At 54.9% G+C, this 25,118-nt stretch overlaps 1 protein-coding gene across 5 annotated transcripts in view; it reads right to left on the bottom strand.

Moving 5' to 3' along the window:
* Window positions 1-25,118, bottom strand: part of PPP2R2C (protein phosphatase 2 regulatory subunit Bgamma) — a 237,778-nt gene that overhangs the window by 33,260 nt on the left and 179,400 nt on the right. For 4 of the 5 annotated variants that reach the window (XM_032254147.1, XM_032254149.1, XM_032254145.1 and 1 more), the window contains 4 exons: window positions 23,129-23,226; window positions 20,550-20,715; window positions 17,764-17,876; window positions 14,525-14,702 (listed from right to left, as the gene is read on the bottom strand). In XM_032254147.1, the coding sequence (XP_032110038.1) occupies window positions 14,525-14,702; window positions 17,764-17,876; window positions 20,550-20,715; window positions 23,129-23,226 (555 nt within the window). Of the gene's footprint in view, window positions 1-14,524; window positions 14,703-17,763; window positions 17,877-20,549; window positions 20,716-23,128; window positions 23,227-23,880; window positions 24,155-25,118 lie in introns of those variants that run through there. The other variant, XM_032254150.1, reaches the window with a different exon arrangement.

Here is a 25,118-nt window from a genome sequence, read left to right as displayed (position 1 = left end):
CCCCCCACACCGACAGCCCCCCACACCGACAGCCCCCCACACCGGGAGCTCCCCACACCGAGAGCTCCCCACACTAACAGCCCCCCACATCACTCTTTCTAGAATTCCTCATTTTCCCATCCCCAGCCCTGGAACGCTGAGCCAGGCCTCAGGAGAGCTTCTTGATCATTCTAGGCCCTTCCCTTGTCCAGCCAGTCTGCAGGGCCCGGGGCTCATCCACCTGAAGCTCCTTCTACTCCGCCCCTCAGCTCAGGCCATCAGCATCTCTGTCCCCATGGGGGTCCGTGCCCAAGCTCAGCTAGAGTGAACTTCCTCAAATAGCTGCGGGACTCCCCGCCACCCTGCATGATGGCCTCCCCACCCCACCGAGGAGGTCAGACTTGCCCGGCATGCAGCTCTTGCCTGCTCTTCCTCCATCTCAGCTTGGCCACTTCTCCCTCCCCACCCGCCAGCAGTTTGAAGTTGTCCAGCAGTTTGAAGTTGCTGTAACATTCTGAGTCACGGTGTCTCCACCTGAACACCAAGGGGAGGTCCTACCCATCTGCTCATCCTCAGGACCACCATGCTGTGTATGTGCCCACCTCTCCCTCCCTGTGGTCAGCTCCAGTGCAGGCTCCCCCACCGGATCCACCTCTGTGCCCCCAAACCCCTCACACATGACCTGCCTAGAGCTGGTGCCTGGGATATGTTCGCTGCATGACTGATCTGTGGATGAATATTAGATGGGGAGCAGTCCTTCCAATTTAGAAATTCACCATCATTTGCCCCTACCCCCACCCCAACACACACTAACAGGGTGCAGAAGGCAGCTGGTGCTCTGCTTGGCTTTCTTTAGGTCCAGAGACAGGCTCAGAGGTTTCCATGGTCAGTGAGCAGCAGAGCTGATACCTCAGCCAGGGTGCATGACTGCGAATCCAGCCTGGGTTCCTCTGCTCACAGCCCCCCACAGCTGGGCCCCAATGCCCCTTAGAGGAAGCTGCAGGTTGTGCACATGGAGGAGGCACCCAGTCAGCCCAGGGTGTGATGGAAACATTCCCACTGCAGGGACCTCCCATTCATGCCCCTCAGATTGCTGCCTGAATGTTCCTTAACAAAGTAGCCTCCTATAAATCTCCTCTGTCCCCTAAAATAAACATTTCTTTTACCTCGCTTAATTACAGATTTTTTGCTTTCTCTTTTTGCAAGGATTAATCACTGCTTATTACGTACAATAAAATTAGCTGAGCATGGTGGTGGGTACCTGTAATCCCAGATACTCAAGAGGCTGATGCAAGAGAATCGCTTGAACCTGGGAGGTGGAGGTTGCAGTGACCTGAGATCATGCCACTGCACTCCAGCCTGGACGATAGAGTAAGACCCTGTCTGAAAAAAAAAGGAAGGGCACAGTGGCTCATGCCTGTAATCCCAGCACTGTGGGAGGCTGAGAGGCTGAGGCAGGCAGATCATGTAGGGTCAGGAGTTTGAGACCAGCCTGGCCAACGTGGTGAAATCTTGCCTCTACTAAAATACAAAAAAATTAGCTGGGCATGGTGGTGTGCGCCCGTAATCCCAGCTACTTGGGAGGCTGAGGCAGGAGAATCGCTTGAATTTGGGAGTCAGAGGCTACAGTGAGCCGAGATCCTGCTATTATACTCCATCCTGGGTAACAACAGCAAGACTCCATCTCAAAAAAAAAAAAAAAGAGCTGGGCGTGGTGGTCTCGCCTGTAATCCCAGCACTTTGGGAGGCCAAGGCCGGTAGAATGAGGTCAGGAGTTCCAGAGGAGCCAGGCTGGAGTGCAGTGGTGTGATCTCAGCTCACTGCAATCTCCACCTCCCAGGTTCAAGCAATTCTCCCGCCTCAGTCTCCTGAGTAGCTAGGATTACAGGTGCCTGCCACCACGCCTGGCTAATTTTTGTATTTTAGTAGAGACGAGGTTTCACCGTGTTGGCCACAGTCACACCAGCCTCACACGCGGCTGGAGGAGGTGGCTGCCCAGGTCTGCACCCCGGCCGCCCTCTCCTGCAAGGTGAGCACAGGAACCAAGGGCTGCCCACTCCTCTATGGGGCAAATGTCTGCTGACCGGAAACACAGCCAGGCACAGGAAATGAAGAAGCATCACTGGTTGGTTCTGGCAAGGAGCTCATGTGAGAAGCAGGTGTGCAAAGCACTCCATAAATGCCAAGGTAGTGTGCAAATATCACATCATGACAGGCCCCGGTGGAGACCCCACAACAAGCTAATCTAAAAACCACAGCAAGTCATTGAACTTTGAGACACAGTAATAACCCAGAGAGCTGTGCCCCAGCACAGGCCAGGCAAATGGTCCACCCCTGCAGGAAGGAACTGCCCATGTGCCAACCACACCCAGAAGGCGAGGGAGGCCCAGGGCGGGCAGTGATTTGCCCAGGGCCACCACACACAGAGCCCTGGCAGAGTAAGGACTGAAATCCTGGCTCCCTAGCTTCCAGTCAGCATCCCTCGCACTGTTATGGAGTAAACGCATTTCCACACCATCTGCAGCTCTCCCCATGGGGTCAGCACCCTAAGAGTGCTGATGGTCAGCCTGATGCCAGGCTGGCTGGACTGGCTTGTGTCCTCAGCAAGGGGGATGCCGGGTGCAGTGCAGGGATCCGTGAGAGAGAGGGTTGCAGCCTGGGGCTTCACGGATTTAACAGAGCACAGTGAGGCTCATCCAGCTGTCTCGGCAGGAGCCTGCTCTCAGGATGGAGAAAGCTGTTGCCATGGCAACCAAGCAGCCACCGGAGTCAGGGAGGGAAGCAGCCAGGCCAAGAGCCACGAAAGGCCTCCCACTTGGGCTCGCAGGGATGCTGGATGCGGAGGTGCCCTAGAGGGCCTCCCGCACATGGAGGGAGTCTTGAAAAACTGCCTTTTCAGCAAATCTTCTCCAAAGATGACCTGACTACAAACAGGGCAAGGCACGTCAGACCCTACAGGAGGATTCTGGCTGCCATAGCAAAATGCCACAAACCGAGTGGCTTAAACAATATGTGTTTCTCACAGATATGGAGGCCCGAAGTCCAAGAACAAGGTGTCCTCGAGGCTGGCTCCCTCCAAGGCCCGTCTCCTCGGCTTGAAGGTGGCTGCCTTCTGGTGCCTTCTGGTGTCCCGACATGCTGATTCCTGCGCCTTAACATCTCTGTCTGTTCTAATCACCTCTTCTTATAAGAACACCAGTCAGACTGGATCAGGGCCCACCTTACCAGCCTTGTTTTAACTTAGTCACCCCTTTAAGGCCCTGTCTCCAAATACAGTCATTCTGAGGTTCTGGGAGTCAGGGTTTCAACATATGAATGGGGATGGGAGAGACAATTTAGCCTGTAACAGCTTCCTTCCCTTCTCTGCTCGGAACACCTTATCCATGATGCAATTCCTCGCAGTGAGAAGAACCCGGCTTGCTAGAACCAGGGGAAAGACGCTGTCCTATCTCACCACTCACTGCACCAGCCACCGAGCCCTGCTCTCTATGTCATGAGCTTATCTTCACAGCTCTACCACGGCCCAGTTCATGTGACTCCTAAGTGCTTAGAATCAACCAAGCTATGAAAAAGGAAGAAAGTGCTGACTTCTGTATCACAAAGCTTGAAAGTCCAGCCCCACTGCCTAACATCTGTGAGACCTCTTGAAAACTCAGCCTTGCCGTGCTCTGCTTTCTCATCTGCAGAATGGGTTGATAACTTCTGCTTTGCAGGACTGTCATGAGGATTTCACCAGATGACACATGTCAAAAGACCCAGCACATGGCTACAGTTAAGTTAAAGTTAGTTAAATTAGAATTCAGAATCAGAGTCTTTCTCTTCCTCTGGAAAAAAAAAAAAGCATACAATTAAGCAGGATGCAAAAGGTACAGTGCTTGTCACCCCTGGGAGGACTATGAGGGTCTGTGGCGAATGGCATGCCTTGGTTTGCAAGAGCTGGGAGGGGGAGCCCAAGGTTGGACGGATCTGGGATGTGCGCCCAGGCAGCTGTACTCCCAAGGCGCTGAGAAGGAGCAGACCAGAGGCTCCCAGTCTGGCAGGGAAGCAGATTTACCTCCATGATCAATCGATGGCCCAAGAGAGATACAGGTGCTCATGTCAGAGATTTATAATGAGGCCCTGAGATGGTGTAGAGTCAGGGAAGGGCCCTCTGAGGCCCATGGTGAGTAGGAGTTATCTAGGCAGAGTCAGGGGGTAGGAAAGTGTTTGGTGTGTGTGTGTGTCAGAGGGGGAGAGGAGGCTGAAGAAGGGGAGTGCAAGGCTCAGAGGTGTGAGAGGTCAGGTGGCTGAGCATGAGGGAGGGAGGCAGAGAGGGCAAGAGCCAGGCTGGAGAGGATGCGGGGCCAGCAGGCCGAGGAAGGAGCATGGGCTCTGTCTGAAAGGAGAGGAGTTCTAAGAGGGCAGCTGGGGAGGTAGAGGCTTCAAGATGATGGAGTGTGAGCTGTGAGGGAGGGGGGTCCTGACATGAGGCTGGGGTGGCAGGACCTATCCTGAAGAGGGAAGCAGGCCAAAGGTCTGGGGCTCAGGTCTTGGGTGAAGAGGATTTTAACAGGGAGCAAGTTCTATAAATGCCAAGGAGGTCTGTCAGGAAGGGACAGGAGGCCTGCCAGGGTCTCATATCTCTACCATCCCACCTGCAGGGCACACGTGAAGAATGCCACACAGCTACTGACAGCATGTTCATCACAACAACCTCCAATCTCTCCTGCAATTGGGGTTGTCTCTCCACAGGATCTAAAGGAAGAACCAAGAAATGTGGCTGTCCCAACAGAGCTGGACAGGCCATCAGAAGGACACTGGGCTCAGAGGGGCCTTGGGCAAGGGAGCCCACCTCTCAGAGCCCATCTCCACTTCTGCAGAGTTGGGAGAGTCACACTCCCACCTGGCAAGTGGTCATGAGAGAGTGAAATGCAACCAGCGGCGTCATGCATCTGTTCACCGCAGTGCCAGGCAGGCTGCAACTGGGGCTGTTATCATCATGACTGAGAGGCAGTGTAGCGTGACAGTTAAGTGCATGGGTTCTGTCTGCATCCAGGCAGCTGAAGTCTGAATCCCAGCCCCGGCACCTGCTTTCACTGTTTGACTTTGGGTAGATAACTGAAACTTACTGTGGCTTTGTTTCCTCATCTGTAAAAGGAGGATATTAATAATGCCTACCACATAGTGTTATTGGGAGGATTCAATCCGTTAACGTGGGTAGCACGCTCAGAACACTGTGTAACACAGCAAGTAGTGACAGTGGGGTGGGAGGTGGAGATGCTGAAATCGACGCAGCCATGGCGCACAACGGGGTCAGCACCATGGACAGCGCCATTGCACGCAGGAAGCCCTCAGTCATGGTGGAAGCTGGCTGACCAACTGCCTGGCCTTGTGAAGGCCCCACAGCAGTGGTGTGCTGGTAACTTGAACAATATCGTCTCTTCTGGGGAGGGGAGACACTGATTTTGTGGTGTTTGGAGGTATCTGTAGAAATACTACCAACCATGGTCAAATTCAAGCTCCCAAAGCAATGTCCATGAACATGGTTTTGGGAAGAGACGTGCACACCTGGCTGTGACAAACTGTGTGTGACCTTGTATCATGCCAGCAAGCAGGCAAGACACAAGGTCACACATAGCCAGAACAAGGGAGACCTGGCAAGGATAACCAGGTCTGAATGAAAGCCAGATTCAGGACACCAGTCCAGCCCAGAGAAGGGGAAATCGGTGTCCAGGAAGAAGCAGCAAGCAACCTGCCAGGGAACCACGTGGCAGGCCCAGGACAGAAGCCTCAGTGCCAATGCCTTTTAATCAAGGACCTTCCAGGGAGGCTGCGGTCCTCCCCACCTTTTCCTACACCCATCTCACTTTATTGTGCTGGTTCCGTTCTTGGAGCATCTACTCTGGACCAGGCATTATTCCAGGTAAATCAAACAAGCTCACTGCTCTCATGAAGCTGCCGGTCTAGGAGGGGGAGGTGGGAAATGAACAGGGGATGAGGTAGGATCCAAGGCTCAAGGGAAGGGGCTTGAGGGAGTCAGGGAGGGGAGGTACTAGTTGAGACAGATGGTCAAGGAGGGCCCCTCTGAGAAGGTGTCCACTGAAGGTGGATGAGTGGGAAAAATTCGCAGGTGGAGGGAACAGCCAGTGCAAAATGGCTCTGCTACAGGAGATGGCTGGAAATATGGTGAAGAGCAGGGGAGCCAGGAAGGCTAAGCTGGGGAGGAACGGGAGAGAGGAGGAAGTGAGCCAGGGAGAAGCCAGGGCCAGCTCCTGGAGGACCTTGGAAGCCAGGGAAAGGGGTAGAGTTACTCCAAGTTGAGAGAAGTTGCTGAAGGGTTCTGAGCAGGGAGTGACATGATCTGGTATTAAAAAAAACTCATGTTGTAGGAGAACAGACAGGAGATCCGTGGGGAAACAGCTGATGAAGCGATGATGCTGCAGATGAGTGTTTTGCCAGGCACTGCCCTAAAGGCTTCCTAGATGTCATCATAACACCCAGTCCTCAAGCAGCCCCATGGTGTCAAGCAGGGGCTTCGCCTCGCTTTACAGGTGAGGAGCTGAGGCACAGGGAGCCCACGTGAGCTGACCGAGGCCGCAGAGTCACTAGGTCTTGGGGCCAAGGTCTGAGCCCTGGCAGTCTGACTCCTAGACTTAAGAAGGGAGGCCAGTCAGGTCACCATCATGATCAGGGTGAGACATGACAGGGGCCTGGACACGTGCTGGGAGGAAGAGGCAGGAGGGCTCTGGGTGCATTCGGACCACGGGATCACGGGACTCACTGGGGCTTGAACAAGAAGAAGGCCATCTTTTTGCTCACCTACAAAGTTCACCCGGGCAGCATCAGGATCCACATTTACTCAAAAGGTGCCTTTGGGCCTGGCGTGGTGGCTCACACCTATAACCCCAGCACTTTGGGAGGCTGAGGGGGGCAGATAACCTGAGGTCAGAAGTTTGAGACCAGCCTGACCAACAAGGTGAAACCCTGTCTCTAATAAAAATACAAAAATTAGCGAGAGTGCTGGCAGGTGCCTGTAGTCTCAGCTGCTCAGGAGGCTAAGACAGGAGAATTGCTTGACCCCAGGAGGTAGAGGTTGCAGTGAGCCAAGCTTGCACCACTGCAGCCTGGGAGACAGAGCAAGACTCCGTCCCCAAAAAAAAAAAAAAAAATGTGCCTTTGTGCCAATTATGAAAAGACAGCTCTTTCATGCAGAACTGAAAAACAAACAAGTCCCTTCTTCCCAAAGTACTTGGCTTGGATTTCTGCCTCCACTCACCCGCTTCCTTTATGCAGCAGATAACCCATACAACTGAACCTGCAGGCCCTGGCAGATACCCTGTCTGCTTCCCTAGCTCCGAGTACGATGCCCAACACAGAGTATACTCTTGGCCAATGCTGTCAAATGAACCAGTGAATGCACGGAACCGCAGGCAGGTAGCGGCAGAGCTGGAGTCAGAACCCAGGGCTCCAGACTCCTGGCGCTGCTTCTGGCCATCAGCTCTACTTATCAGATATGCTGTGAACAGAGCATCTCTGAGCAGGGCAGCCCAATTTCCTTCTCTGTAATTAGCATCATGGGCAGGATGAAGAGGCAGCCTGCAAGGTGCCCGACAGTGGGTCATGGGCTGGTAAGGGTTGTGTGTCTACACCACATCAGGCCCTGTACTCATTGGCCATTCTACCTTTACACTGGTACAGAAGACATGCTCCCATGGGGTGGATGAGAAAAAGAAGGTGCAGAAAGACTGAGTGACTGATCAGGGTCAATGGCAGGGGCAGGGGTGGAGCCTGGGATCAGGGTCCATTAGCCCAGCATGGGGCCTGCACGCAGAAGGGCCGTGTCTGCTCCCTCCTTTGTTCCCTGCACAGAGGACAAGCTGAGTCCTCAGGCAGGCATGGGCTGATGAAGGTTCTGAGCCTCTTACAGAAAATCACTGTCCCCTCTACCCTCAGCCCACCTGGCCGAGAGGACTTGCTCTGTAAATGGGAATTAGAAATGTCGTCCAGATTGAGGCTCAGTGTGATGCCAGCTTCCACCCTGAGAAATCACCAAGGGAGAGAAATCAAGCGAACCATCTTTAAAATTCTCTGGGTGCTAAAAATAAAGCAGAGGTCCATCCGCTGAGACCTCCTGTGTAATTTGTTACCTTGAAGACGCATCAAACTCAAGAAAAATCACCAATCTCAAAATATTGGTATTAAAGGACGGGAGAGGCTGCTCAAACAGATGTTGAAACTGCACTGTGGAAAAAGGAGTTTTAACGATCAGAGATGCTGGGATTTCATGAGAACCAGCCTTAAACATTTGAGGGGCTATTGTTAAAGAGACAAGATAAACCACCCTCTTGCTGGGCTCCAATTAGGCACCAGGCTCTGTATGTGAAAGATTTCTTTATTCCTTGCAAATATCCTTATAAAAGAGAATTTTCCCATTTTACATTCAGGGAAGCTGATGGCCAGGAGCGTGAGCAATGGGTGTGAGCCCAGGCCTACCAGAGCCCAGAGTCCAGGCTCCTTCTCCTGTACTTTAGGGTCTGGGGTCTCTGATTCCCCAGGATCCCAGATCAAAAAGGAGGTATCTGCATCCCAAGACCACATGGAAATGATGAACTTCAGGACCACTCCACCTACAACTGTTCATAAGTACCTCCTATCACCAGGTCCTGTGTGCTGCAGGCACTGCAGAAAGGCCTCACCCTGGACTCCCGATCTCAGGGTTTCCACCACAAAATGGGGGAGGCTGTCACAGTACCGGGGCAGCCGAGGAGCTGCAGGCTTAGAGGGGCTCTGACCAGCCTGGGAGGGGTGTGACAAGGACAGGTCAGAGGCTCCCAGGCAATGGGTTAGGATGGCAGTGCTCTGCCCAACCCCGCCCCATGCCAGGGACCCAGCAGCTGAAGGAGTCAGCAAGTGTGACCGAGAGGTGGCAGGGGCTGGTCTCCAAGGGCACAGGGCACTGTGGAGGGGTCCAGACTTTCTCCAGAAGCCAGAGGGGAACCCCTGAGAGCCTTAAGGGGGGGCTGACATGGTCAGACCAGAGGTTCCAATGAGCTGATCTCACAACTGTGCAGCAGGCTGCCGGGCAGGGCAGGGCAGGATGCGGGCGAGTGTCTGGGAGAGAGTAGAGAGGGCTGTGCACCTCTTTCATTCTAAGGGTGAAGGAGAGGGAGGAGGCTAGGAGGGCTCCTCCTGCTTGAGCCTTGGTGACTGCACTGAGACAGGTCACAGAGCCTCAGTATCACCAGGCTCCCTTCCTCCATCTGAGAGTCAATGACGGAATTACAGCAGACATATCCTCTGAGTCACCTTTCTCATTGTTGAATAGTCAAAGCAATGCCCTCTTTTTCTCCTTTACTAAGAAAAAGTTTTCCTTTCTCTTGATATGGTTACTAAAAATCAATTTTGCCGAGACAGATAGTGTTAGTGATTGGACTTAGGAGACGCCAAGCAGTGGAAAACCTCCAGTGGACATGGGGGACCGAACAGCGTCCTCAGGCCAAGCGAGGACCCCAGAGAGTGAGGGTCAAAAGGACACGACCGGCAAGTCCAGACCACGTCTTCCCCTGGCTCTGGGTGGGTACAGGCTTCCCGATCCCGGGTTTTTCTTGTCAGGACTAATCAGAACTGTCACCCTCTGACAGCCAGAATCCACCCCACTGAGACTTGCTCAAAAGGTGTCTCAAAAATTCAAAGCAATTCCCAGCTCCGCACGGAGTCTCAGCTGCCTTGCTGGCCTCCTCCCATGTCAGAAATGAAACGCCTCTTCTCATTACTCAGCTGCGATCAGCCCCATCACGGCACCTGCAGCCCATAGTCCTGACACCTTCCCTGCCAAGTGAGGCTTGTCTCCATGGTGTGAGCCCTGTGTCCGTGTCCTGTCACTGCTCTGGCCAAGCAGCAGCAGGCCATGGAAAGAACCAGGTGCACTGAGGTTCCCAAGTGAATTGATCTAATCAGGGGAGGTTTCCACGGTCACTGCACGCCCTTAGAGACTCCATTCAACTCCTGCCAAAAGCCTCAGTTCCCCAGTCAGGGCTGCCTCAAGTCCAGCTCGAAATCTTCAGCATGCTACAGACACACACTCCTCCATCGCTAAGACCAGGGTGCTGTATATTTCAGTGAATAATCATTGTTACAGAACGGGAAGCTACACAGAGATCTGACACTGAGTTACAGGGCAGGGTGTGCCGCCAGGGGAGTTCCCAGGATCCACAGGGGCCCTCGATCTGCCGATACGCCACCCTTGTCACTGTCCCTCACCTGACTCAGATTCTTTGGTCAATAATCATTATTTTCACTCCCTTGCAGACACCATCAGCTCCATGTCTACACTTGGCAAAACCACACCCTGGCTCACCCTCTACCGACCGGGGGCCTGCAGCTAGCAGCAGGCGTGGCTGGAGAGAAACTTACACAGCTGTGCTGGCTGGGCCACCGACCCCCCGTAGCACCCACGGACCATCTGCTCCAATGCCAGGTATTTTACTAGTGGTTTATCATGTGTCCACTCCTGGGGGTAGAATCTTTATCTAGTTCCAGCATCATCAATGAGGCCTGGCACACAGTAGGTGCTTAATAAATACCTGCTGGTAAATGGTATGCTCTGCAACATGTGGACAGGGCACAATTTGTGTGTTCGGGATGGGGCCGGAGGCAAGGCTGACGGTAGTGACCAGGGAGGGCTCTGCCATCCTGGGATGAACCAACCCCCTTTTCTTATTCACAACTAACTTGCTCAAATGTCTTTGTGGTCACCCCCATCCAAAGATAGTTATGATACAACGTAAATCTATGACATCGCCAGCCTCACAATCTCACTCCTCGCCCGCCTCCCGCCCATAGCCACGCTCTGGCCCTGCCTCTCACTCTGTCTCCCTGGGTCTCCTTGCCGGCCCCCAGGCCGCCAGCCTTGTCTGCTGCAATCCAGTCCACCCACAACACACACCCAAGGCACCTCCAAAGCTGGCTAGTGACGCGCCCCTACTTACGGTACATCAATAGCTCAACAGCTTCCCAGCCCGGGAAGCAGGCAAGTGGGAAGCACAGCCTCCAGTAATGTAATAAAGATGCAGACACCGAGGCAGGGTTCAACCCTTCTGATGAACGAGGGGGGCGTCTCTGTCTTGCGCTCTCCTACCTTAACCCTGAAGCACATGTTTACCTCCATCTTCTCAGAGAGAACCAGTTCCGGGTCTAAGGGCAGCCTGGAGAGAGGCGGCACATCCTGTTCAGTGGCCGCTGCCCACACGTGGCTATTTCGTTTGAAGTCTGAATCCACTAGAACTAAATCAAATTAGCGCTGACGTTCGTCAGTCACCGAGCCACGTTTTAGGCACTCAGCAGGCACAAGGCCTGGTGGCTGCCGCCCTGTGAGTGCAGACAGAGTGGTCTATTATCACAGAACATTCCAGGGGACAGGGCTGAGGCTGGATCTTATTCCCACCATTTTGTGTGGATAGCCCTTACGGTTACAGCTACCTCCTATTTATCCTATGTGATACGTTTTATTTTAACTCATGCTGGTTAAATTCAATTCCCTTTCAAAAGAAAGTTACTTAGGCAAAAATAAAGCAACTTGATTGAAAGAAAATGAATTTTTAAAAATGCGAACAGTAAAGGGAAGCATGCGTGGCATATGGAGGCAGGCACAGCTGTGGGGGCTTTGTGAATGACTGGCGTTCGGGGCCCCCGCCCCTGGAGAAAGGCCCCTGCCTGCACCACCCACAGCACCACAGCTCTGCACCTTCCCCCTCCTCCTGCGTCCGCCTCCCGCGTCCGCCTCCCGTATACCTATGCTCTCAGGCAGCCTTCTCCAGTCCAGGGAGCTTCCCACCCAAATTCCTTCTCTCGCCTCCTTGGCTGCCCACAGCAGCTCGTCCAGACTCTGGGATACAGCAGGGATGACGCCCTCCCTTACACTGCCATGTCGGGGCTGCATCCCCAACAGCACCCGAGCCCTCCAGGGAAGGGGTGAGTTTCTGCCATTCATTCCATGTCCAGGCCTGGGACTAAAGACACAGGGAATTAACAGTTGGATAAATGAAATGAAGCAGCATCCCATGCATACCCCAGGGCGCTATGGTTCTTTATAAATGGCTTCGGCGTTCACAGTGTCTCAGAATCCTCAAAGCAGCCCAGACAGGAAAAGTAAGCAGGGATTACCATCCCACCCAAGCCCAGCAGGAAGGAGGCGGCGGCTCGAGGAGGGTGGCTGCCACCATCCCAGGGCTGCAGGAGGCAGGCCGAGGGCAGGGCAAAAGCCCTGGACCAGGTGTGGAGGCCCGTGCACGAGCTCCAGCTCTGCCCCTGCCAACTGGGGGCTCTGGGCCAGTCCCTCATCTCCCCAGCCTCTGTTTCCTCATCTATGAAATGGGATGATCATCATATTACCACTGTCTCTGAACACCAGTGAGACACTGAACGGCAGGCTGATTTGTAAACGGTACGGCACTGTCCAGGCAGCTCTGTGAGCCCTGCACCTTCCCCATTTGCAGACCTGGAGCTCCTGCTAGGAGACCGCCCCTCCCCCACATACAGGGGCTGGGGATGGAGCTGACTCCCTATAGCACCAGGGAGAGGTACAGGAGTCCAGCCTGGCAGATCACAGCAAGGCATTCGCCCCCCAGTTAGAGCCCACGGGGTGCCATCTAGGATCCTGGTGGGACAGTTCAGAGAAAACTGGTCTCATTTCACCTGGACTTTATTCTGGGATGGTGGGGCCCAAACTACTGGCACCAAATGGCCATGATGCAGAGCCTGAGATTGAAGCCACAGAAGAGAGCAGAGTCAGGAAGCCCAGAGAGCTGCCACCCATGCTACTCCAGCCCCTGACACCACCTGGCCCGATGCTCTCTTACAGCTGTGTACATCAAACATGCTCACACAGCAGGAAGAGTCTAACCAACTGATGCTCTGAGCACTGTGGACAGGAGGGGCCCAATGGCCTCAATGGAGGGTCAGACAGATGCCCAGCCCAGCCCTCTACATCCAGAGAAATCTGAGCTTCAATCCTTCATAGCAGCTCAGGCCCTAATCCTTCCTGCAACCTTTCCGGCCATCCCAGTCTAGCCTCCCAGCTCTGGGTCCTCCATGACTTTGGGACAGGAGAAGGGAGAGAGATGCTGATGCTTCCTGACACCCCCAAGTGCTGACCGAGTGCTGGGGGCATCACACAGAGGGGCTCACTGACGGCACCCGGCAGCTCTATGCGACGTACGGCTGAAAAGACAGAGGCTCAGAGAGGGAGGTCACTCATCCAGAGTCACAGAGCTTGAAGGTGGCAGTAAGACCCACACAGACTTTCTGCCCGTGACGCCTACGTATGTGCCCCGAGCCCCCCAGCTGACTCAGGGGACATCTGACGCTTTGCTCTCCCTTCCTCCTGTTTCCTGAGGGTCTCCCTGCCCATGGCTCTCTGGCCATAACTGGCTCTCAGCCCACAAAAGCCATTTGTTACTCTTTCGCCCTTCCCAGACTGCTCCGGGCCTCCCCTGCACCCCACCGCTGTCCCGACTTCTGCTGCTCCCAGGGACACAGCCCACTCCTGACCAGCGCTGGGTGCCCAGGCTGCCTGGTGTCGGGAGACCATCCGGTTGCACGGACGCTCTCAGGTGGGTCTTCCCACCCCTTCTGAGACACACCCGGGTAGCGTCCTCCACAAAGGGCAATGTGGGGTGGAGGTTAGAAGTGGGGACTCTGGGGCCCGAGGGCCTGGGTTTGAAGCCCAGCTTTGACACTTGCTGGCAGTGAGCTTTTAGCAAGTTAACTTGGGTGCTCTGTGACTCAGTTTCCTCATCTGTAAAGGGGATTTATAACAGTACCTACCTCATAGGGTTGTTGTGAAGATGAAATGAGTTAAAATGAATGTGTGATGTTAGTCACAGAGCCTCACTGTACGTTATTATAATTATCATTGTTTGTATGCAGAATAGTGACATCTCAGCAAACTGCCTGCCCACCCACCAGCCAAGTGCAGGCCAAGCCTTGCCCCGCCTGCAGGCCAGTGTTCATGTCATCACCAGCTCCCTCCCCAGCAGTCGCTGGGAATCGTCAATGCTGTTGCCCCTACCTTGCCCTGACAGAGGGGAACACTGAGCAAGGGGTTCCCAGGACCCCAACCCAGCTGATTTCTGACATCCTGGTTGCTAACACAGCCTGCCTTGGGGCCCAGTGGGGGTGGGTGGTGGGGGAGAGGTGGGCCCTGAGGGACCTTCAGTGGATGCTGAGCCAGGTCAGCAGTCCCTTCAAAGCAGCTGAGCCCTGAACTCTGTCTCCTTCCTGGCCCCTGGTGAGGCCCCAGGATGAGGGGGATCATGGCCACCCTGGAGGAGGCGATGGGTTACATGCAATGTTCAGCAATGTTGACTTTGTGGTTTTCAGAAACAGATGCGACGTATAATTCTGTATCTGGGCCTCACAGGCATACTAGGAGCCAGAGGTGCCTCACTGAAGAAGTTAAACAATGCAGACACTCCCAAACCAGCTGGCTGACAACCAAACCAAACCCGCTGCCCACTGGAAGCCACCCTGCCCATGGGAGGTACCACCGGGCCACAGTGAAGGATACTGAAGCTCCTGTCGGTGATGGCCAGGTGCCAGAGGTTGATGCGCAGGTCGTCCGCCGACATGTAGGTCTCGCAGTCGCTATTGACGGAGATGGAGTTGATGTGGTAGGTGTGGCCGTTGGCAAAGATCCTTCGAGGGCTCACCTCCACCATCAGGTCCATGGGCTTCAGCACCGGCACCTGCAGAGGAGTGAGAGGAAGGGGGGAGGTGAGGGCCAGGCGGTGGCATCTGGATATCGCATGCCATGGGCACGTGATCCAAACCACAGGCCAGAACACAGGGGTGGGCGTCCATCCTGATCCTCCATGGTCTAAAATAGGCAGTGACAGATGGCGAATGCCCACCATCCACCAGCCCTCCAAAAGAGGCATGGACGCTTACCCACTGGGGGTCTGTGAATAAGTGGGGAACCCTCCTGCACCCCAATTTCCTCAACTCTAAAATGAAATGAAAAGATACCATGGCAGAGCCAGCCAATTGTCTACCAAGCCTCCCTGCTTCCCTCCTACAATGCAATGTTGTCACCGGGAAATGGCTGTCCACATGTGGACTGCATTTCCCAGCAGCCTTTGCACCCGGGCATGGCCACATGACTAGTTCTGACCAATGGAATGTGAGCAAAGTGATGCCTGGCCCTGATTCAGCTAGGTAACAGGAGCTCCTCCCCTGCCTGTAAGGTGAGGATCCAAGCCTTAGGGATGGAGGCTCAGGGGATGGGGATGGAAGGAACCTGCAGGAGAGCTGTGTCCCAACCAGCACACCCATACTAGACCTTCCCATAGTGAAAATGCATTTCTGTGTTCGGCCCTGGACTGCCAGGGTTGTTTTGTTACAACAGTGGAGTTACCCCAACTCATACGAATTTTCATCTCGGAGGGTTGCTGTGAGGGGTCCTTGCCATGGCATCAGACATTGAGCTTTCGCAAGGCTGAAGGTCCCTTGTCACAGCCCTGACCAACCCTGAGGCTGTCATCTGGTCCTATCAGCTTTACCAGTGGACTAGGGACCAGCTGGGGTGCAAGGCCGCATCTCTTGTTTCTCTCTCCATCTCTCTGGTGCTCAGTTCAAGGCCTAGCAGAGAGGGTCTCCAGTGAATGAGTGAATGAACGAATGGGCTCTGTCCCTGAGCTCCCAGGGAACAGCTGAGATGGGAGGTGACAGCCTTGGTGCTGCAGCTGGAGTGACAAGCACTGAGCTCCTTTGGAGCAGACGCAGCTCTGTAGTCCATGTTAGATTTTCCCATGCACCAGGGCACCCAGTGTGTGTGTAGGAGTGTACACGGCGAGAGTACCTGTATGAGTGTGTTCATATGAGTGTGCAAGAGTGTGCCTGCATGAATGAGTGTATGTGTATGTTCATGCATGTGTGTGTGTGTGCGTGCAGCACCAGTGTGAGTGCCGGCCTGGCTCTGGGTGGTTCTTGCGTCGCTCTGCCACTGTGTCTGTGCTTCTAGGTTGTGTGCCTGGGAGTCGGTGTTAATGTGTCTAGACTCCTCCAAGGCATCCTCCCTGCAGGTATTCCTGTGTCAGATATTCTAGGTAAGCTGCTAAGCTTCCCTTCCTTTGAGGTGCAGCCACTGCCCACTCCAGGGATCCCTGGACTCCCAGGAGAGAGACGGAGTCTAGCCGCTCTGGAGGAGGGCAGGGCATCACTGGCCTAGCAAAGTCTTGGCATCTCAGTCCGCCTCTCCCCTCCTTCTGGCAACATTGCTTTCTGTTTTCTCCCGGCAGCCTTGGGACCCAATTCGCCCAGGGCTCCAGCCATTCCCTGCCATCCACCAAAAACCACAGCGCAAAGCCAGTTTTTTAGGTAAGAGAGGAAGGGAAAAGAAACCTTCCCTGAAGGTTTAGGGGTTTCATGAACAAAGCATGCTGCCTCCGTAAAGCCACAGTCTAGTCAAGGTGAGGGGCAAGGAAGATACAGGCACTAAGGACAGAAGAGTGTTGGATCCAAAAGGCAAGAGTGGGCACAGGAAAGATCACGATTTTCATCTGGCCTCTGCAGAAAGACTTTACAGAGGTGAAGGCCAATAGGGTTTTATAAGATGTATGAGAGTTCCCCGAATTGACAAAGTAGAGAAAGGCCTCCTGGGGTGCCCACAGCCCCTCTGTGTTCCTCTGTCACAGCACTGACCACCAGTGTGATAGTGATTCCATGTCTGTTTCCTTGAGGGCTGGGGACACTTTGGGGACAGGCAGTGAGTTGAATCTTGCTCACCTCTAGGACCCCAAAGACTAGCCCAGGGCCTAGCGGGGAGCAGCTCCTCAGTAAACAACAGCTGCCTCCAGCCTAAACTGCGCAGGGTGGGTAGAACGCTGTGCAGGTTTGGCATGGCGTGGGTGAAATCAGGAGCACACAAGGTGAGAGGCAGGATGAGGTCAGACCAGGGGACCCATGTTCTCAGTGACAGTTAAGCGTCTTAGGAAGTATGCGACTTGCAGAGAAAAACCTCCAACGCTGGGAGGGACATACACAGGATTCCCGAAGGCCAGTGGGCTCTCCCTCAAACACCAGGGTGATCAAACACCTCCCTCTACGGGAAACCCTCATAAACTTCCTCGGGACAGGGGGCGGGGCAGGGAGCACCATCACCCTCATTACTCAACATTGAAGCTAATCAGCTGCCCGCTTCCTCAGAATTCATCTGTGCAATTTGCCAGTCATTTAGGCCAATGCATTTAAACATGTATTTCTCCTTCTCAAGAAGAGCACTGACTACAGCTTTCTATTTCCGGCAGCTCCCTGGATTCTGGGCACATGTGTGTGTTTCAGACATGTCTGTTTCAGGTCTTTGCAGACGCTGTAGGCCTCACACGGTCCAGGCTTCCCTCCACCCTCAGGAAAGGACTTAGGAACCACAAAGCTCTGCTGACCCATTCTCCTTCTGCCTCTGCGTACTCACTCAGCTGAGCAGTTCTAGGTGAGTCACTGTCTCTCTCGACCTCAGTTTCCCCCTTCCTATAACAAGGGATTATCTGCCTTGCTCTCCACCCTCAGCTGCAGGTGAAAAGCACTTTATAGCCATGCACCACCACCCTGCATGCTCATAAGATACCTAGAGGAAATGTAGTGATCTCTATGCTGCTGGTGAGGAAACTGAGGCAACGGGCAGGGAGGTGCCCATGGCCACCCAGCAGCCAGCAGCCCAGCCAGGGTCTGCACGTCAAAGGCTCTTCAAGCCCTAAAATCCTCAGGGTTTGATAAAGAGGCGTGTGCCTGCCTCCCCCAGCCGGGGCTCACCTGCAGTGACGTCACCGTGGACAGGTCCTTAAGCTTTCCCTCTTCATCCTTCAGGTTGTATCCTTCAGGCCTTTTATCTCGTTCGGTAATCTTCCATAATTTGATAGTTTTATCTTTAAAAACAGAACAAAATAAAGCAAGTCACATAATTAAGCAGCCGGACGGAAGAGAAGAACCGCTTTAGAAGGTGAGATCGTGAGGCCCTCCCGGGGGCAGAGGGGTTCTGCCCACAGGTGGCTTTGGATGGAACTGAGCTGGCCTCGGGGCCTCCAGCCTGCGGCCTCCCTGCAGATTTTGGACCAGCCAGCCTCCGTGGTCACGTGAGCCAGTTCCTTAAAATAAATCCCCGCTGTCTTTCTCACTCTCACACCCTACTGATTCTTTTTCTCTGGAGAGCCCTGACTACTACAGGGGCCAAAACAAAAACCACCATGTTGATGAGAAGGCCCTGGGGGCACTGGTGTGTCAGTGGAGCATTTGAAAGGTGCCCGAGGCCCCATCATTAGGAAAGCGTGAAGCTGGGATTCAAAACCAGGGTGGGAAGCTTGGCGGGGAGGGGACTGTAGGAAGTGCTGAAAGATGACCTTTTCTCCAGATAGGCAGGAAGAAAGTGAAATGTCTTTTTTTTTTCCTTTCCTTTTGAGATAGGGTGTCACTCACGTCGCCCAGGCTGGAGTGCAGTGGCACCATCTCAGCTCACTGCAGCCTCGACTTCCCTGGGCTCAGAGGATCCTTCCATCTCAGCCTCCTGAGTAGCTGGGACTACAGGCGCTCACCACCATGCCTGGCTAATTTTTTGTATTTTTTGTAGAGATAGAGTCTCACCATGTTGCCCAGGCTGGTCTCAAACTCCTGGGTTCAAGTGATCTGCCCACTTCAGCCTCCCAAAGTGCTGTGATTACAGGCATGAACCACCGCACATGGCTGACATGTCCCTCTTAAATATTTTTAAAAGGAGCAGGTGCATGGGGCTTAGCATGCACCTGAGGCTCCTGGCCCCCAGGGCCTGCCCTTGGGAGAACCTCTCATGCTGGCTCGGGTGAGAGGTTTGCTGGGCAGGGATGCTTAGGGGACACAGACCCTGCCTTTGAGGAGCCTGGTGGGAGAACACCGTCAGAATGGCAGGTGCCCGGAGTCGGGTGAGCCTGAGTTAAGAGGAGCCAAAGTGTCACAGGAGGGATGCCTGGTTCAGCGGAGAGGTCAGAAAGGCTGGCACCCAGTGAGGCTTATGGGGTGAGGAGGGAGTTGGCCAGGTGCAGGGCGAGGGCAGCCTTCAGGCACAGGCAGGCCAGCAGGAGCTGAGCCTGGCCAAGTTCAGGAAAGCAACAGAGGCCGCACTGAGGAACATGGACATCCTCAGGGCAGGCGTGGGGACAGCACTTCGAAGCCTGGCTGGTGCTCTTGCAGCGGTCCTGTTCTCAGGGGGTTGAGTGGGCATCAACCAGAAAGGAGCTGCGTCCACCCTGCTGAGGCTCAGAAAAGCAAGGCCACTGCCCAAGGGAGGCAGAGCAGGAACAGAATGCAGGTGTGTCCTGGTGTCCTGCCTGCGGGCTCATGCCTGCACTTTGAAAGACTGAGGCAGGTGGATCACCTGAGGTCAGGAGTTCGAGTCCAGCCTGGCCAACATATAGTGAAACCTCATCTCTACTGAAAAATACAAAAATTAGCTGGGCATGGTGGCAGATGCCTATGATCCCACCTATTGAGGGGGCTGAGGCAGAAGAATTGCTTAAACCCAGGAGATGGAGGTTGCAGTGAGACGAGGTCACGCCACTCTACGCCAGCCTGGGTAACACATTAAGACACCGTCTTTCAAAAAAAAAAAAAGAATCCAGGTGTGTCCTGCCCAACCCCAGGCTGCCTGGATCAGCAGGGGCCCCGGTGAAGGAGGATGAGCGGGGTGCGAGTGGCGGACCCAGGCCCACAGTGAGCCACGGAGGACAACCCCAGCCACTCCCTCAGAGTGGACCTTGAGAAGAGGGTGTCAGGCCAAGAGCCCCAGGGCCTGAGGGCACGTGCTCCTCCCTGAGGCAGGAGGACTGAGAGGGCAGCCAGGCTCCTAAACCAAGACTGCTCCCACTGCCCCCCAAGGTCGTGGGTGACAGCTCCAGTCTGGGGGTCTGGGATTCTGTGGTGGGGAGGAGGGGTTAACTTTGTGTTGAGTGGCCACTGTGTCTGCAACCTGCATCCTTGTCCATCACACTCCCTCACTCGGAAGCAAAGGCCTACAAAGATGGCCCAGAAGGGCTGGACGCAGTGGCTCACGCCTGTAATCCCAGCACTCTGGGAGGCCAAGGCGGGTGGATCATCTGAGGTCGGGAGTTCAAGACCAGCCTGGCCAACATGGAGAAACCCCAACTCTACTAAAAGTACAAAATCAGCCAGGCCTGGTGGTGCATGCCTGTAACCCCAGCTACTTGGGAGGCTAAGGCAGGAGAATCACTTGAATCCGGGAGACAGAGATTGTGGTAAGCAGAGATCACACCATTGCACTCCAGCCTGGGCAACAAGAGCGAAACTCTGTCTCAAAAAAAATAAAAAAGGTGTCCTGGATGGTGGTGGACCATGCTATTCACAGCAGGGGGCAGCCCTGTGTCCAGCCACAGGGAGCGGCTGCGGGGCTCTGGCATACTCACTCGTGGGATTTACATGCTGCTCAGAATATGACTTTCTAGGCGCTCTGAAGACACAGAAACCTGCTCATAATGTAAGCGAAATACAAACCAGCATTTGGCAGAAACATCTAGAGCCTGCGCGTGTGCCCGAGAGGCCGGGCGGTGCCTCACCGTTGGTGGACAGGAGCGAGTGCGCGGCGTTCTGCTGCGGGAGCCACTTGATCTTGTTGATCTTCTCCTCTATCTCCAGGCTCTTGAGGTAGTCAAACTCCGGCTCGTGGCTCTGGAAAGTGCTGTACACATCGTACTCGCCCTGGCTGTGAGGCGCATTCTTACTCTGCAGGGAAACCCGGAGAAGGGGCCTGAGCACCGTGACCCGCAGGGCAACAGCTAGGACTTCTGGGGGCCCAGCCAGGCCAGCCAAGGGACCAGGCACCAAGCCGTGCCCGGGATCCAATTCCAGGGTCAAAGGAAACTCTCTGCAGTTTAACCGGCTCGTGGCTCGCGGTGTGCCAGGGAAAAGCCCCGCGCCTGTTCAGTCCCACAGGCACGCACACCCGAGCCAGCTCCCTTCCTAATGTGAATGTCCCCCGCGCCTGCTGCGTGCTGGACACCCCGCTGAGTGCTCCACACCCCATCGCATTCTGCCCTCCAGGCCTCCGCTGGTCTGAGCACCATGACTCTCCCCACTTTACAGACCCACAGAGACTCGGAGGGGAAGTGACTTCCCAGAGCCCAGAGTGCACTCACCAACCAGCACCCCTCTGCTGAGGCCTGCCTGACGCCAAGGCCCAGCTCGGGTCACCCTCATGTCTCGGGCCCTGACCTGCTCCCGGATTCCACGTGTGCAACTCAGGCCTGACTTGGGGAATACTGTAAATGAATTTTGGAGCTGACTTTAACATTGGGACAGAATATCTTACACTGTCAGGCCTGGATTAGAATCTGTCCCTGGCTTTCCTCAGCAGTGCTCAGCCTGGTTTAGGCAGCAGAGCTCCTTCTAATAAAGACCCCTTCACCCCGGAGCTCCCGAAATAGGCTGTGAGTCCACTGTGTGCACCAGGGACCACGCTCCCAGGAGACAGTTCAAGTTCATAGGACAGCATGAGCCCCCAGCCAGGAACAAATGGAGACATTCGGCCCAGCACAATCTCAAGATTTCCTGGTCATTTTTTTAAGTATCTATTTTTATATTTCTATCCCTGTCTTGCTTTTGAAAAGCTTCAAAGTTCTCCAATATTTCTGCTTCGAATTCACTTCACTTCCCATGAGCCCTCGCTGTGACAAAGGTCAGTGCGAACAGAATAAAGAAAAAAATTAAAGGAGAAAAATTCAAAAGGGAGAAAACTACATGGACGAAGCTAGTTTCTTTCTGCAGTTTGGCAAAAAGAAGGCTGGGCTTCACGGCCCCTGGGGGGACACCTGGTGCGTCCGGTGAAGCCCACAGGTGCCGGCTGAGAGCCATGTTTGGGGAACTGATGGGCAGCTAGGACGTGCTCCTTGTAAACTATTTTAACCCTCTGCACTCCAGGCTCCTCATCTGTAAAATGAGGGGAATAGCCACACCGCATTGCACCCATTCGGTCACCGCGAGGCGGGTTATGTGAGCCACCAAGGTAAAGTCAGACTCAAGGAGCCTCAGCTCCGGGACCATGCTCAGGAGTGAATGGGGGATAAGATGATTCCGCAGTTCCTCTTTTCGACCCCGCTTCCTCCCCCTCCCCACCTCCCCTTCTCCACCTTCTCTCCTCCGCCCCTCCCCTTCCTCTCCTGCTCCATCCCCTCCCCCCTCTTCCTTGGCTTCCTGGATGTCTTCTGCATCTAATTCCAGATACAGTCCATGTTTGCTGGGGGAGACGCCCCTCTCTGAGGCCCGCTGATGTGTGAAGCTGCTGACCACTGTCCTGGTGTCGGGGAGCCGGGCTTCCATCCCTGGTCTGCTGTTCACTAGCTGGGTGACTCCTCTGAGTTTCCTCATCTGTCAAAGGAGTGTGGATCTGACCCTCGGACGTGAGCAGTGCAGAGGAAACAAGAAGCATCTCCAGAATATTTAGCGAGTGTTCTCAGTAAATGGGCTTTTGTCCTGAGGCTCTTTCATGTTCCAGAAATGTGGCCCTGGGCAGGCTGTCCAGGCCACTGCTGTCTTACCCAGAGTTCTGCTGGACAACAAGCCCCCAGGGGTGGGGGTGAGGACAGGGGTGAGGACGAGGGCCCAGGCCTGAGCAGAAAGCACCTAGCCCAGCCTGAGGGCTGTGACAGCTGGGTAAGAGTGGAGTCCTCCCCACTCCCCGATCTGGCCAGGACAACGCAGGTCACCCAGGCAGAGGAAGCTTTCACTGGAGACACGAGCTGGGGCAGCAGTTGGCTGTACCACGTCCTGACCATTCATCCGGGGTCTAGGACAGAGCGTGGGATGCAGGGAGCTCTCCGCAAACATCGGCTGAGGGCAAGGGGCTCAGAACATGGCTTTGGCAGCCCAGCCACCGCCCGCCACTCCCGCCTTGGCATTCCAGAGCATCCCTTTCCCACCCCTGGGATCCCTGCCCCTGGGAGATGCGGTCCAGACAGGACACCCCACACCTCCTGCCAGTTAAAAGCCCTCCTGTGGGTTGGAATATAATCCCCTACCACCTCCCACCACACCACCCCCCTGCGAACCCTTATCCCCCTCAAACCATGCCCGCCTCCTGCCTGGCTCTGCTCCCCACGCCTCCCACCTCCCACCTCCCACCAGACCCAGGGCTCCGCACCTCTGGTTCCCGCTGGAAGATGACGACCCGGCCGCCCTTGTCACCTGTGGCCAGCAGCTCTCCCGTGTGGTTGAACTCAACAGTAGAGATGATGTCAGCTGGGAGGGGACAGCAAGACGGGAAGGGGTGGCTGTCAGAACCTACCTCCCCCGGGTGCTCAGCAGTGCCACAGCAATGCCAGCTCCCCGCTCCTGAGGCCCCACACCCTGGGCAGAAGGCAGCAGGGAGCCTGCAGGGGCAGGAGCATCGGCGAGGGGCCCACCAGCTTGTTCCCTCCTGCCCTCCTCTTCCCCCTGCACTGCCTGCGGGGCAGAGCTCTTGGGGCTTGGCATAGGCCTGGGGCGACTGCAGTGGCTGGCAGACTTTATAGTGACTGGACACTCTATGGGACTGATGTCAGCATCTGAAGCCACCTGGATGTGGCCTTGCCCTCCTGTCTTGAACCCCCACCCCCACCCCCGCCACCCAGGCCCCCATGCTCTGGCAACCTGGGTCAGGAAAGCCCTTCCCAATATCTCTGTAGATAAGCAAGACAACCCTCTGCTAGAGGCCCACTCAGGGCTTCACACACAGTAGGATGGGGGCGAATTACCCCCTCTCCTTCAGACTCCTGCTCTGTGGCCCCACCTCCAGGGAAGCCTCTGGGATTGCTCTCTAATCTGTGCCCCTGGCATCTGATCCTCCCTGCCCTTCATTCCAGCCGTGTTTCGTAAGGTCGCTCAGGAGCCTTTCCTTATGGAGTCACCCCATACCTGGGGTCTTCATTTCCCAGGGCTGGCCTTCCTGGATGGGCAGGTATTTGGAGAAGGCTGACAGCCCCATCTCCAGGCCCTGCTTTCTGCATCTGGGAGCTAGGGGAACATCCTGTCCATCACCGACATTCTCAGGTTCTACACGTCACAGAGACGAGTGGCCTGCACATTCTCGGGGGCCAGCCCTGGCAGTGGGGAGAGCAGGGGAGGACGGGCCCTGGTCTAGAACAGGAACCCCCGCTGGGGGACGGCTCACCAGCCTGAAGCCTGAGGCCTGCTCCACCAACAAGTTTTACCGCAGCCCCAAAATAATTTTTATTTTTAATTAAGTCATTCCTAATAGTTGAAAAGCAGAAATTTCCTATAAAAATCCACATTTCTAGTATGCCTTGGAAGACGGAAAGTTCTAGAACACCATCCCCATACGCCCAGGCAGCAACAGCTAGTAGGAACTGGGCCTGGCCCGCCGCTGTGAATGGGATCTCTGCCGTTCTTGGCTCTCCTGGCCTCGACTCTAGGCTCCAAAATCTCTGATACCACCTTTAGAAAAATGGATCTTCTTTCGAACAAGCCACAGATCTGACCACTGCTCCTGGCAGCTACAGAGAGGATGCTCCTCAGGGCTCCCTGTGCCAGCCCCTGTTCTCCTTCTGGCAGCCAGCATGACGGCCGAACTCCGGAGCCAGTGGGTCGCTGCGTCCCTCTGCTCAAAACCCTTCCTTGGTCCCCATAACTGAATTCCCACCCCTCCTCAACCTTGTCCTCTGCAGCTTCCCCAGTCTCAGGTGACGGCAGCTCCATGGTTCGCTTGCTCAGGCCCGAGCCTTGGCGTTGCATGCTCTCTCTCTTTCTCTCTCTCTCTCTCTGTGTGTGTTTGTCTCTGTCTCTCTCTCTCTCTCTCTCTGTCACTCTCTCTCGCTATGTCTCTCTCTCTCTCTGTCTCTGTCTCTCTCTCTCTGTCTCTCTCTGTCTCTGTCTCTCTCTCACTCTGTCTCTCTCTCTGTCTCTCTCACTCTGTCTCTCTCTCTGTCTCTGTCTCTCTCTCTGTCTGTCTCTGTCTCTGTCTCTCTCTCACTCTGTCTCTGTCTCTCTGTCTCTGTCTCTCTCTCTCTGTCTCTCTCTCTCTGTCTCTCTCTCTAGCTATGTCTCTCTCTCTCTGTCTCTCTCGCTATGTCTCTCTCTCTGTCTCTGTCTCTCTCTCTCTCTCTCTGTCTCTCTCTCTCTCTCTCTCTCTGTCT

The sequence above is a fragment of the Sapajus apella genome, unplaced genomic scaffold, assembly GCF_009761245.1.
Source record: "Sapajus apella isolate SASKATOON/1434 unplaced genomic scaffold, GSC_monkey_1.0 scaffold85, whole genome shotgun sequence".
Classification (NCBI taxonomy): domain Eukaryota; kingdom Metazoa; phylum Chordata; class Mammalia; order Primates; family Cebidae; genus Sapajus; species Sapajus apella.
The sequence above is the reverse complement of the archived record's forward strand: the minus strand, read 5'-3'. Positions and strand labels throughout refer to the sequence as shown.